At 72.6% G+C, this 12360-nt stretch overlaps 3 protein-coding genes across 5 annotated transcripts in view; 2 read left to right on the top strand and 1 right to left on the bottom strand.

The window, feature by feature from the left end:
- Positions 1-58: 58 nt before the first annotated feature.
- LIME1 (Lck interacting transmembrane adaptor 1) lies at positions 59-2168 on the top strand. 2 transcript variants are annotated; one of them, XM_041732516.1, is made up of 6 exons: positions 59-178; positions 715-832; positions 959-1010; positions 1081-1168; positions 1264-1625; positions 1715-2168. In XM_041732516.1, exons 2-6 carry the CDS (start codon positions 735-737, stop codon positions 2024-2026), a joined length of 912 nt encoding a protein of 303 aa, XP_041588450.1. In that variant the 5' UTR covers positions 59-178; positions 715-734; the 3' UTR covers positions 2027-2168. The 2 variants fall into 2 exon arrangements, with proteins under 2 accessions (XP_041588450.1, XP_041588451.1); XM_041732517.1 differs by having other exon boundaries at positions 82-178; positions 734-832.
- Positions 2169-2783: 615 nt separating this feature from the next.
- On the top strand, positions 2784-6475 carry SLC2A4RG (SLC2A4 regulator). The gene is made up of 8 exons (XM_041732505.1): positions 2784-3018; positions 3146-3300; positions 4011-4120; positions 4534-4721; positions 4794-4894; positions 4977-5214; positions 5321-5412; positions 5503-6475. Exons 1-8 carry the CDS (start codon positions 2911-2913, stop codon positions 5612-5614), a joined length of 1104 nt encoding a protein of 367 aa, XP_041588439.1. The 5' UTR covers positions 2784-2910; the 3' UTR covers positions 5615-6475.
- Positions 6468-12360, bottom strand: part of ZBTB46 (zinc finger and BTB domain containing 46) — a 52388-nt gene continuing 46495 nt past the window's right edge. For both annotated transcript variants that reach the window (XM_041732503.1, XM_041732504.1), the window contains 2 exons: positions 10980-11155; positions 6468-8923 (listed from right to left, as the gene is read on the bottom strand). In XM_041732503.1, coding sequence (XP_041588437.1) covers positions 8555-8923; positions 10980-11155 — 545 coding nt within the window. In that variant the 3' untranslated portion in view covers positions 6468-8554. The remainder of the gene's footprint in view (positions 8924-10979; positions 11156-12360) is intronic.

The raw sequence follows: 12360 nt of genomic DNA, 5'->3' as shown, positions 1-12360 counted from the left end.
GCGACGGCTGGGTGGCTGCGGGAGATCAGGAGATAGATGCACAGCAGGAAGTGAGGTGGGGAGCTCGGCTGAGGGCTGCACGCAGGCACCTCTCGGGGGCCCGAGCCCCACACCGGGCTGAGGAGGGGCCGGGTCCGCAGGCCCCCTGGGAGCAGCCGAGCGCTGGGCCCCCTTCCAGGTGAGCCCACCCCCTGGGGCTGGGTGGACCAGCATCTCCCAGGTCGGGAGGTCGGGTGACGCCCCGGGAGGACTGCGGATGGCAGGGGCAGTGGGAGGGGAGCGGCGTGAGAGCCTGGGGGAAGGGGTGGGGGCGCTCGCTTGGGGCCAAGGCGACCTCCCCCCTTGCTGACCCCTCCCTTGCCTTCCCAGCCCCTCAGGGCCGCCGGGGGCATCACCTGAGACCGCGGCCTGGGCCTCAGAGGGCCAAGGCGGGGGCTCGGGGCGTCCTTAGGTCCCAGGTTTAGGCTCCGGTGGGCACGGCGCCCCTGGGCCCGGTCGCAGCTCCCCCCCCACCCGCCGGCTGAGCACAGCCACCCTCCGGGCCCTGCTCCAAGCAGAGCTCCCCTCTGGAGGTGGCGGCGGGAAGGGAGTGCCAGGGCTCTGGCCTCGGAGCTTCTGGAGGAAGGAGGAGCCTGAGCCTTGGGGTTTCCTGTGTGGGAGTCAGCCCGCCCAGGGGAGGGGGCCGCCCCCAGCACCCCGTCTTCTTGCCCCCAGGCCTACCTTGGCTTTGCAGGATGGGGCCACAGGTGCCCCCAGCCCCGCCTGTCCTCTGGGCCCTAGGGGGCCTTGCCCTGCTCCTCTGGCTGTGGGCACTGTGCACGGCCTGCCACAGGTATGTCTGGCCAGGGGCGGGGAGGGTGGGTGGGGGGTTCGGTGTGGGGCGGGGCTCCGAGGGGTCGCTGGGCCGCGGGTCAGAGGCTGGCGCCTCGGCCCCCATAAACACCCCCCTTGCCCCCAGGAAGCGCGTGCAGAGGCAGCAGCCCCCGGTCCGGGTGATGCAGGCGGAAGCGGTGAGTGCCAGGCTGTCCCCGGGGCCAGGGCGGGGCCGGCACAGGACCCACCAGCCTTCCTTGCCCCCAGTCGCTGCTGAGACGACACCCGCTCTGCACCCTCAGCAAGTCCGACACCAGACTGCATGAGCTGCACCGGGGCCCCAGCGGCTGCAGGGGTGAGCCCAGGTGGGAGAGGTGGGCGGGGGGCGGGGCTTGCACCCCAGCGAGCACACTGTCCCCCCAGTGACCTCTGTCTTGACCCCAACCCTAGTCCCCAGGCCTGTCAGCATGGATGTCCAGCGCTCGCAGTGGCTGGAGGTGTCCAGAGGCACCAGCCGACCTCTGGTGGCCTTCTCACCCCGAGAACCGCCCTTCTCGCCGGCTGCTGCCTCACTTTCCACCGGCCCCGAGGCCACCTATTCCAATGTGGGGCTGGCCGCAGTCCCCAGGGCCAGCCTGGCAGCCAGCCCCGCGGTGTGGGCAGGGGCATGGCTCACCAGCAGCTGTGCCAGCCCTGGGCCTGAGGTCAGACCCGAAGTGGCTGAGTACGCTTGTATCCGGAGGCTCAAGGGAGCAGCTCAGGGCCCCCAGGGCTTGGGGCAGGGAACGGCCGCGCCAACCCCAGCTGTTGAGGTAAACTGAGGCTGGGCTGGGGTGGGGATGTGCGCGCCCTTGAAGGAGCAGGATGGTGCCGACCGCGCCCTGGGCTTCCTCTCTCCCAGGTGGACATCCTGTACTCCAAGGTCAGGAAGCCTACAAAGAGGGACCCAGGGACTGCCGCAGACCAGCTGGACCCCAAGGGCAGCGAAGCGGTTCTGGCTGTGGGAAGTGACCAGTCCCACGAGACCCTCCCACTCGGGGGCCTGGGCAAGGATGACGGCCTCCTGGAAAATGTGTACGAGAGCATCCAGGACATGGGGGCCCAGGGCGCCTGGAACCCGCTGCTCCGGCTCGAGGGCACCTGCGCGGGGCTTGGGGGCTCCCGGCTTCCCCAGCCGCAGCCTCGGAGGAGTCTCCACGTCCCCACCTGTTGAGCAGCCACGTGTAGGCCGGGTGGAGCCCAGCTCCCGCGCCCGGATCCCCAGGCTCCCCAGGCTCCCCGCCTGCGAGGCCCCTGGGGTCCTGCCGCCGCCCTCTCCCGAGGCCCTAATAAAGCCCCTGCGGGCGGCCCCCGCAGCCCCGCCTCGCAGCCTCCTTATTTGCCGCCCGGAGGCCCGGCGGGGACCGTCCGGAGGGGCCCCTCCGCCTCGGGCGTCTGGGCCGCGGGCCCGAAGCCGCGCCGCCGCTCAGGCCTCGCGGGACCCCGCGCAGGGGGGCAGCTCCGGGGCGGCGCCCGCGAGCCGACCGCCCGGGGTGGGGCCTGGGCCTGGCACCGAGGAGCGCGCCGCCGCCCGGCCCCTGCGTTACGTAAGCTCGGGGGCAGGTGGGCAGCGGCGCGTGAAAGGGCAACCTGCTCCCGGAGGCCCGCCGGCGGCCGCGGCCCCTCCCCGAGCCCGCAGCCTGCGCGCGGGCACCCGCCAGTCCGGGGCTCCGGGCTCCCGCGGGGGGCGGCGGGGCGGCGGGGGCGGGGGGGCGGGCGCCGGGCTCCGCAGGGCCGAGGGCCGGGGCGGGCAGGGGGCGGGCAGGGGGCGGGGCGGGCCTCGCGGCGCCAGCCAATGGGAGCGCGGCCGGCCCCGGCGCCGCCCGGCCCGGAGTGTTGACACGTCGCGCCAGCCAATGGGCGCGCGGCGGGGGCGGGGCCGCGCGGCGGGGGCGGGGCGCGCGGGGGCGGGGGCGGGGCCGGCCGGCAGCTTCGGGCCGCGCGGCGCGGGCGGCGGCGGATCGCGGGCGGGGGTCGGCGGCCCGGGCAGCCCCGCCCGGCCTGGGGGCCGCGTCCCGAGCGCCCGCCCTCGCCGCTGCAGCCCCGGCCCGGCCGGCCATGGAGGCCGAGCGCCCTCCGCCGCCCGCCCCGGGCTGCTGCCCCCCGCCCCGCGCCGCCGGCCGGGACCCCGCGGCCGCGCCCGTCTCGGTGCTCGCGCCGCCGCAGGTACCGGGGGGCGGGGCGCCGGCCGCGCTCGGGGCCGCGAAGATGGCGTCGGCGCTGCGCGGCCTCCGGGCCCGGGGCGGGGCGGGGCGGGGGCGCTGGGAGCCCGCTGAGCCTGCCCCTTCCGCAGGGCGCTGCCGTGGGCGGCGGCTTCGCGGGCCCGGAGTTCGCGCCGCCGCGGGAGCCGGAGCCGCGGGCCGCCCTCCTCGGGGCCCCGGGGGCGCGGGCGGGGGCGGCGGGGGGGCCCCGGACGCCGTCGGCGCACGTCCCGGTGCCCGCGCAGAGGTGAGCGGGGCCCCCGCGGCAGGTGCGCAGGTGCGCGGGGCGGCGGGGGGGCGCGGGCACGTGGCTCCGACCCCCGCGCGGTCCGGCCGCGGCCCTGCAGCCCCGGAGGAGCGGAGCAGCAGCGCGGGGCGCCAGGCCCCCGTGGCCCGGGCCTGCGGGCGGTGGAGGACGCTCGGGAGGCCCGGCCTCGGCCGCGGCTCCCGGCCCTGCCCGGGCCCTCCGGGGCGCCCCCCCGCGCTGGGCCCCCGGGTGGAGGCGGGCCGGGCCCCCTGCCCGCGCCGAGCCCGGCCGCCCCGCTGCCCCTCCCTCCCTCCCGGGCTGGCCGCGGCCCACGCTGCTGTTGCACAACCCTGGTCACTGAGTGACCCCGGGGCGGCTGCGCCCGGCCCGGAGCTGGGGCCTGAGACCCCGGCCCAGCCGGGTCGAGCCCCGGGCCTGCGGGAACCACCGCGAGCGAGCCCGGGCTGCAGGGGCGCGGGCGGCGGGGGGACCCGCTGCGTGGTTCCCGGTGGTTCCTGCGGACTTGGTCTGTAACCCGAGCCGGGGGAGGAGCCGCGCCTCCAGCCCTGTGCCTGCAGGGAGGGAGCTGGCCCGCTCTCGCGCGTGCACAGACACACACACACACAGACGCGAGTGCCCAGGCCTGCACGTGTGCTGGGCCAGGGGCGGGGCTTCAAGTACTTGCTGGACGCCACCCACGTCTCTTCCAGAGCCCCCCCAGGGAAGTCCCGGCTGGATGAGGTCATGGCTGCGGCCGCCCTCACGAGTCTGTCAACCAGTCCCCTCCTGCTGGGGGCCCCAGCTGCAGCCTGCAGCCCAGGTGAGACACACACCTGGCTTGGGTAGGGAGGGCCGTGCACTTGCCCACCCCTTGGGGCAAGGGTCGCCACCACCTAAATATCTCGTGAGGCCGGAAACAGACACCAGGACCCCTGTGCCCCTCCAAGGCCAGCGCCGAAGTGCCCAGGGTCTGCGAGCCTGTGCCCCCCCACTTGCACCTGGCTGGCCAGGCGTGCCCCCCACAGGGTGTCCCTGTGTGTTGTTCCCTGTGTTGGGGAGCCCGGATCTCAGGCAGTGGGGGCCAGTTGCTCCCGGCCGCTGCTTCCTCCAGAACACTGCGCCCTCCACGCTCACCTGCGAACAGGCCCAGCGTGCAGGGGCTTGCGGCGGCAGTTTCTGCCGGGCGGCCTGGGCCCGCCAGGAGCCCTGACAGGTGCCGGCGCATCCCCACAGAGCCTGGCCTGGAGCCCTGGAAGGAGACCCTGGCGCGGCCACTGGGCAGCTGCAGCAGCAGCAGCAGCAGCGGAGACTGGGGCTGGGACCTGGCCAGTGACCAGTCCTCTCCATCCACCCCGTCACCCCCACTGCCCTCCGAGGCAGCCCATTTCCTGTTTGGGGAACCTGCCCCAAGGAAGAGGAAGGTGAGCCTGAGGCAGCCCTCAGGGCGGGGTGGACGCGGTGGCCAAGCCTGACCACCAGCCCTTGTCACCCAGAGCTCAGTGCAGGTCCTGTTCCAGTGTCTATGGAAGCGGTGTGGGAAGGTGCTGAGCACGGCCTCCGGGATGCAGAGACACATCCGCCTGGTGCACCTGGGGTGCGGTGGGGCCGGCAGGTGGGGGGGGAGGGCGAGCCGGGTGGACCAGGGCCTCAGCTCCCGCCCGCGGTGTCCCCAGCAGGCGGCAGGCAGACCTGGAGCAGAGCGACGGTGAGGAGGACTTCTACTACACAGAGCTGGACGTTGGCGTGGACGTGCTGGCAGACGGGCTGTCCGGCCTGTCCCCCGTGTGCCCCACGGCCCCCGCGCCGCCCGCCTTCCCCTGCCTGGAGCTGCCCGAGCCGCCCAGCCTGTCCAGCCTGCTGCGCCCGCTGGCCCTGCCCCGGGTCCCTCTGCTGAGCTCGGCGGCACCCCGAGAGGTGTGCCGCAGGGACGCCGCCTTCCGGGGGGGTGAGCCCTGGGCAGCGGCTGGGGGAGGGTCGGGGTGCTCGGGCCCGGGGAGGACGCAGCTGTGTCTCCTCTCAGGGCTGCCTGGCCCCCCTCCGCCTGGAGCCGCAGCCCGCCGCCCTCCGGACCTGTGTGCCGACCCTGCCCTCCAAGCTTGGCGCCAGCCCGAGGTGCGTGATGCGTCGAGGGGCCCTGGGCAGGCATCAGGCGGGGAAGGGCCCGGGCCAGCCTCAGCCCCCGCCGTCTCCGTGTGCCCGCAGGAAGCCCCGAGGTGATGCCAAGAAGTGCCGCAAGGTGTACGGCATGGAGCACCGGGACCTGTGGTGTACGGCCTGCCGCTGGAAAAAGGCGTGCCAGCGCTTCCTGGACTGAGCGCCCGGCCACCGGCCGCCAGGACTGGGGGGCATAAGCTACCCCCCCGGGCCTCCCCCGCGGCAGGGTCTCCGGAAGCCGCTGGCCCCCCCAGAGGGTGGGGGCGTCCCACCACTCAAAGTGCCTCTGAAGAAACCAGCCTTTTGCACTAAAGCCAAACCTCAGGGCTGTCCCCTTGGCCCGAGGCCCCAGGGTGGCCCTGTCAGGGTGCGGATGGGATGGGCCGCAGGGGGCCAGTGTGTGATGCACTTTGAGGGGCGTCAGGGAGGGGCCTCCCCTGCCCGCACTTAACCTGCCGGTTCCAGGGCTCCGGGGGCTGACGTTTGTATCGCGAAGCTCAGGTGTCTCGGGTGTGGGCTGCGCCAGGCAAGGAGAAAAATTAAAGATGTGGGGTTTTTCCAGAAGCCGTGTCTGCCTCCTGGGGGGAAGGACGCGGGACTGAGACCCTGGCACAGGCGGGCGTGCTGGGTAGGCCGGGCCGCGGGCCGCAGAGCTCCGTCCCTGACGCCGCGGGAGGGGACGCTGTGAAACACGAGGCGTCGCTTGAGCAGCAGTTTCCCAGTTTATTGAGAGTGGAAGCTTTGCAAGAATGTCTAGGCTAACCCGTCACAGGAAGGAGACCCCCAGGCAGGCCCAGAGCTCACCCGCAGGCGACAGGTGCGAGACCAGCAGAGGATATCGTCCGCCTGCCCTGTGGCTACAGACGGCGACAGCTGTGATTTCCTGCCAACCGCTCACCAAAGTCTTCTCCCAAATATTCCGCACATCTCCAATACAGACACAGGTTTATGATCGTTAATATAAAGTTGATATAATATAGATTATCCCCAAGGAAAAAAAGAAAACAATTTTCAAACACTGCCCTTTTTTGTCTGTTTTGTTTTTGTTGACAGGTTGAAAGCATGTTGAAAAAATAAATATTTAAGAAAAGCACACACACAGCACCCTCACTACAAGTAGTTCTGAAAGGGCCACATACAAAACACAATATAGAATCTAAAAAATAAAAACAACCATTAAGTATGGCTTTCTTAAGCGTTGCACATGTCACAGAATGAGCGAAAATAAGATCATCTTTCATAATATTGCAAAAAGTTCCAGTTTTTGCATTTTCTCAGAGTTTCTTTTTTAAAAAGGAAGATGTGCAAAGTTGGAAGCAGTAGCTGTGTCTCTCGCGTCGAGGTCCCTGTGCGGTCCTGGCAGTGTTATGACTGTTTCCCAAAACCCAGAGTCCAAATGTACAACCTGGTCAGGATCCAGAGCTTGATACAAAAGTCCTAGGGCCCCGTGCCCCCCAGCCCCAAAGAGCGCGCCACTCCACGGACTGCATCTCCCGCTTTGGTGTTGCAAACACCAAAATACAGACACGAACAGAAAAGTACAAAACGTGAAATGTAATCTACACATTTTTTCCTCTTCATAAAAAAATATTTATTCGTTTAAACATTGATTTAAAAAAAAAAAAACAGTCACGTAAAAAAAACCCCTTCATTACACTCTTCTCCCTCGGCGCCTCCTGGGAGGTGGTGCGGTTGGCGGGGCGCGGGCGGGACTGGGCCCCGGGCCGGGACAGTGTTGCTTTGAAGGAAAGAGACGCCCGGTGGCACCGGCAGCGCCCCGCGGGGAGCGGGTCAGAGAGCAGGTGTCCTGAGAGCGGAGGTGGAGGCGGCCGGCGCGGCCTGGGCGGTGGGACTGGTACAAAACCCAGAGACACTGGTGGTAGCAAAGGTCTGGTTTCCAAATACATTTGTAAGAAAGTGGGGCGGCTTAGAAAAGGGTCCGAAGGTCGGGGGTGGGGGGTGGGATGCAGCTCTGAGGCCCCGTGAGCGGAGCGCCGGCTCCGAGAAAGGCAGCGAGGGGAGCTCCCGGCGCCCCGGGTGGAGGGGGGGTGGAGGGGGGAAGGGGGGCGGGCAGGGTGCCCCACGGAGGGGGGCAGGGGTGCAGCAGGGCAGGGCCCCCGGGAGGGCGGGGGGGGGGGCGGCCCTGCCCCTGGTCCCGACCCCCAGGACCCCCACGAGGCTGCAGGCCACCTCCCCCTACCGCCCTGCATGTCTCCCCTTTCCACCAGGAAGGAAGAGAGGGGCGCGGCCCGCAGCCTGGGGGGGGCAGAGGGGGAGGGGGAGGGGCCCGCAGGCCCGGCCTGGGTCGCTACCAGGCCCGCAGGTGCCGCCCGGGCAGCCGGAATGTGGGCAAAGTGCGGCGGGGAGGGCTGGGGCACCTGTGCGCCCCGGAGAGTCTGGCCGAGAGGCACCCCCGAGGCACAGCAGGACGGCCAGGGAGCGTGTGCGGCCACCCTGAGGCCCCCGTCCCCCGAGGCCGGCCACCACGCGGGCAGGTGTGGGCAGCACACGGGGCGGCACCGCCCGGGGTTAGCAGCAACAAGGCAAGGCCACCCAGGAGGGTCCACGGGGCTGGGCACGGAGGGTGGCAGAGCTGGGGCCGCGACCCCGGGCCCCGAGGAAGTGCACGCAGGACGCGGCGCCCAGGCCCCGAGGGACGGAGCGGCCGGGTGGGAGCACCGACCCGCAGCAGAGCAGCGCGTTCCCGCCGCCGCGGGAACATAGCACCTGGGGGTCCTCGGCCGCGGTGCGTCTGCAGCTGTTGGAAGTGAAGCACCAAAGCCCGGCGGCCGCCACCGCGACACGGGCCGCGACCGGGCTGCCGAGGAAGGGGGCGCAGAGCGGGGGCAGGGGCTCCGGCACCGGACCTCGGACTATGCAAAACCTGCCTCGACATCCCCGACGCCACACCGGCGCCCGCCGGGCCGCCCTCAAGGCTCCCAGGGTACCTGCGCACACGTACCTGCCGGGGACCCTCCACAACTCGCAGACGTGGGAACGGGCGCTCGGGCTGCCACCCCCCCGGGTCCCCTGCTCGGCTCTGGGGGCCCGGGCCCGGGCGGGAGCCGATCCTCAGAAACGTGCACGCCCAGCCCGGGGCCTAGGAGATCCAGAAGTCCTTGTCGGGTGCCCCCGGGGGGCTGCCGGGTCCCCGCGGTGAGTCCTCGTCCTTCTCGGCCGCCAGCAGCGCGTCCTCGTGGGCCAGGCCCACCTCGTCCTCGTCCTCGCACAGCTCCTCCTCGCCGTCCCCCCGCGGGTCGTCGGGGTCCTCCAGGTAAGGCCCGTCGCCGGGGAACAGCTCAGGAGAGCCCTCGGCGCCCCCGCCGTCCAGGGGTCCGGCCACGCCTCGGCCTGCGCAGTCGGCACACACGCCGTGGCGCCGCGAGCCGTGCTTGATGCCCACGCTGGCAGCCGACATGAACACACGACTGCACAACTTGCACACGTACTTCTTGTCCTTGCTGTGGACCTGTGGGGGGACGGGGCGGTCAGTGCAGGGGACCGGAGATCAGTGCGGGGCGGGGGTGGTCAGTGTGGGGGGACGGGGACAGGGACGGGGTGGTAGGTGCAGAGGGACGGGCAGTCGGGGTGGGGCAGTCGGTGTGGGGGACGGGCAGTCAGTGCAGGGTGGAGGGGTGGGGGAACATGGGGTGGTCGGTGGGGTGGCCGGGGCGGTCAGTGCGGGGCAGCCGGTGCGGGGGGCAGGGGAGGGCAGGGGCGGTCGGTGCGCAGGATGGGCGGTCGGTGGAGGGAGCAGCAGAGTTGATCTCAACTCCTGGCCCCCCCCGAATTCCCCAGAGTCCTGGAGCAACGTGGGAAACCCCATCACGGTGGGAAGAACAGGGCCAGTGGCGTCACAGTGGACGAGGTCTGCTGAGCGGAGTCCTTGCTCCGCACCTGGAACGGCCCCTGACCGATGGGTCCCTGTCCTGGGTGCTGCACTGTCGGAGGGACCCTGTTGCCTCCAGCCCGGTGTCTCCACAGACCCTCAGGAACAACCCACCCTCCCGGTCGCGCCTTCCACAGGCCCCGACGGCAAGACCATGGCTTGAACCTTCACTGCTGAGCAGCACGGACAGGCCGGGCCCCCACACGTTCTGATTCCAGAAACGGAGCCTCGGACCACGTGGCCCCGGGACCCTCCCTCCTCAGGGCTTCCTCGGCCCCTTCCGAGCACTGATCTGAGAGCAGGCCTGGCTGGGCAGCAGCAGGCGGCGCCCCGTGGGGTGCCTCCGGGCCTGGGCTCCCCTGCAGAGGGCTGGGGGCTGTGCCAGGACGCCCGGGAGCGACAGAGGTGTCGCAGGGAGCCACTCGGCCAGCACCAGATGGCTGGGCACCTGTCCTAACAGACAGACGGGAGGAAGAGAGCGGGAGGATGCGGGCGCCATGGCAACCCGTGGCTCATCCTGGGTGGGAGGGACGCAGCTCCCGAGACCCCGTCGTCCACACGACTCCCGGCCCCTGTGCAGCACACGCAAGCGCCACGTCCACACAGAAGGGCCCCTGCAGGACGAGCTAGTGTGGAGAGCCCCCCCTGCCACCTGCTGCCCGCGGGGTTCAGCTGTGTCCCTGTCCCTGCAGTCGGGGGCCCCCGACTAATTAAAGGGGAAGATACAGAGCCGCTTGCCAGAAAAAGGTGAACCTGCACACATTTGAAGTACATTTTCAGGGATGTGTGATCCTCCCCGCGGCCCACGCAGGAGCCCGTCCACGGGCCCCGGGCCACGAGCACACTGAGCGGATCGTTGGGATCCACGTTTCCCAAAGCCGTGATGCGGTTTTGCTAAAGAGACGATGTCATCACCCTGACACCGCGGTCCGGCGCGGGCGCACCAGGCAAGCCGCCACTCCTCTGCCCAGTGGGCACAGGCGGCACCGGCGGACACAGCCCTCTAACCTCTGCGGCTCCCGGGGTCTGCAGACGGGGATGCTGGGCCCAGGGCGGCTGTGGGTGGAGGCCTCAAGGCACCGCAGCCGCTGGCCCCACAGACCTGCCGTCTGGGGCCGGGGCTGCCGCCGCCCCGCCCGACCCCGCCCGACCCCGCCCGACCCCGCCGGGGGCGACACTGCCGGCCGCGGCCACGGACGTCCGTGGTCAGCGGCTGCGCTCCCCCGTCCCGGGGCTGCCCCGGCTCTGCCCTGCCGGGAAGACGCGCTGTGGGCTGCGCCGGCCCCGCTCACCCGCTCAGCTCCCCGCCCGGCCTGGCCCCAGGACTTGGGCGAATCCGCGCACTTCACGGGCCTTCCCCCGCCGCCTCCCGCCGAGCAGGTCCGCCCGGCTTGGCCCCGCGGTGCCCGGGACGCGGAGTCCTCGGCCGAGGAGGTCGCAAGGGGGCGCGGGGGGCTCGGCGGGGGCGGGAGGGGCCGGGCCGAGGGCGGGGCCGGGCGGGGGTCGGGCCGGGGCCACCCGCGGGCGCGCCCGGGCGCAGGGCAGGAGCTCGTCGGGCGGCGGGGCTCGGGGTCCCTCGTGCCCCCCCGCGCCCCCCGCGCCCCCGCGCCCCCCGCGCCCCCGCGCCCCCGCTCACCAGCGTGTGCCGCTTCATGTGCTCCCGCCGCGTGAACTTCTTGCCGCAGATGTCGCAGGGGTAGGGCCGCTCGCCCGTGTGGGAGCGCATGTGCCGCTTGAGGATGCACTGGTGCATGGCGGAGAAGCTGCAGTACGGGCACTTGAACTTCTTCCGGATCACGGTGAACTCGTTCACTGCAACGGGCGCGGGCGTCAGCCGCGGCCCCGCCCCGCCCCGCCCCGCAGGCCCCGCCCCGCAGGCCCCGCCCCCACCGTCGCCCCGCCCCGCCCCCGCAGGCCCCGCCCCTCGGCCCGTACACCGTCCCCTTGCAGGCCCCGCCCCGCCCCGCCCCGCAGGCCCCGCCCCCACCGTCGCCCGCCCCGCCCCCGCAGGCCCCGCCCCTCGGCCCGTACTCCGTCCCCATCACAGGCCCCGCCCCGTCAGGCCCCGCCCCCACCGTCGCCCCGCCCCGCCCCCGCAGGCCCCCGCCCCTCGGCCCGTACACCGTCCCCTTGCAGGCCCCGCCCCCCGCCCCCGCCCCCTCAGGCCCGCCCCCTCAGGGCCCCGCCCCCTCGGCCCCGTACTCCGTCCCCCCTCACAGGCCCCGCCCGTCAGGCCCCGCCCCACCGTCGCCCCGCCCCGCCCCCGCAGGCCCCGCCCCTCGGCCCGTACACCGTCCCCCCTCACAGGCCCCGCCCCCGCCCCGCCCCGCAGGCCCCCGCCCCTCGGCCCGTACTCCGTCCCCTCGCAGGCCCCGCCCCCACACCGCCCCATCAGGCCCCCGCCCCCTCAGGCCCCGCCTCCCCGCAGGCCCCGCCCCCGCAGCCGCGCACACGGTCCCCCCGCAGCCCCCCGCAGCCCCCCGCAGCCCCGGGAGCCCCGGCCTCGGGCACACCCGCCGGCGCTTCCACCTGCCCAGGAGGAGACGCGCCGCCGTAGCCGGGAGCAAACGCGGGGCGTCCGCGCACGACCGGGACGGGATCCCCGCCCGCCAGCCCAGGGAGGCCCGGCCGTGCCCAGCCCGCCGCCGGGAGGCACAGCGGCCCGCAGAGGTGCTGGCGCGGATGGTGGACGCGGGGGGGGGGGGGGGGGGGGGGGGGAGGGGCGGGGCTGGCTCTCCGCGGTCCGGGGTCCGGGTCCGGGGTCCCGCGCAGCCCCACCGTGCAGGGCGCCCCCACCCCGGCGCTGGCCCCGCGAGCGAGCACCCAGCCAGCAGCTCCTTAGCCCGAGGACGCCCTGAGCCGTCACCGCCCCGGGGCTGGGAGCAACCCAGGTCCTGGGGGGCCGGGCCAGGGGCCTGCTGCGGGCCGCCCCGGCACCAGCGCCCCAAACACAGACCCGGCTCCCCACCGTCAAGAGCGCTGCCGAGGCCGAGGCCCAGGAGGGGTGCACACCGCGG

The sequence above is a fragment of the Vulpes lagopus genome, chromosome 18, assembly GCF_018345385.1.
Source record: "Vulpes lagopus strain Blue_001 chromosome 18, ASM1834538v1, whole genome shotgun sequence".
In the NCBI taxonomy this organism is placed as follows: domain Eukaryota; kingdom Metazoa; phylum Chordata; class Mammalia; order Carnivora; family Canidae; genus Vulpes; species Vulpes lagopus.
The sequence above is the reverse complement of the archived record's forward strand: the minus strand, read 5'-3'. Positions and strand labels throughout refer to the sequence as shown.

Bases quoted from the DNA above. Each gene is read 5' to 3' on its own strand.
- SLC2A4RG (XM_041732505.1), top strand. From the start codon at position 2,911: ATGGAGGCCGAGCGCCCTCCGCCGCCCGCCCCGGGCTGCTGCCCCCCG. The intron at 3,301-4,010 runs GTGAGCGGGGCC...CGTCTCTTCCAG, and splicing joins GTCCCGGTGCCCGCGCAGAG to AGCCCCCCCAGGGAAGTCCC. The intron at 5,413-5,502 runs GTGCGTGATGCG...GTGTGCCCGCAG, and splicing joins AAGCTTGGCGCCAGCCCGAG to GAAGCCCCGAGGTGATGCCA.
- LIME1 (XM_041732516.1), top strand. From the start codon at position 735: ATGGGGCCACAGGTGCCCCCAGCCCCGCCTGTCCTCTGGGCCCTAGGG. The intron at 1,011-1,080 runs GTGAGTGCCAGG...CCTTGCCCCCAG, and splicing joins GGGTGATGCAGGCGGAAGCG to TCGCTGCTGAGACGACACCC. The intron at 1,626-1,714 runs GTAAACTGAGGC...CCTCTCTCCCAG, and splicing joins CGCCAACCCCAGCTGTTGAG to GTGGACATCCTGTACTCCAA.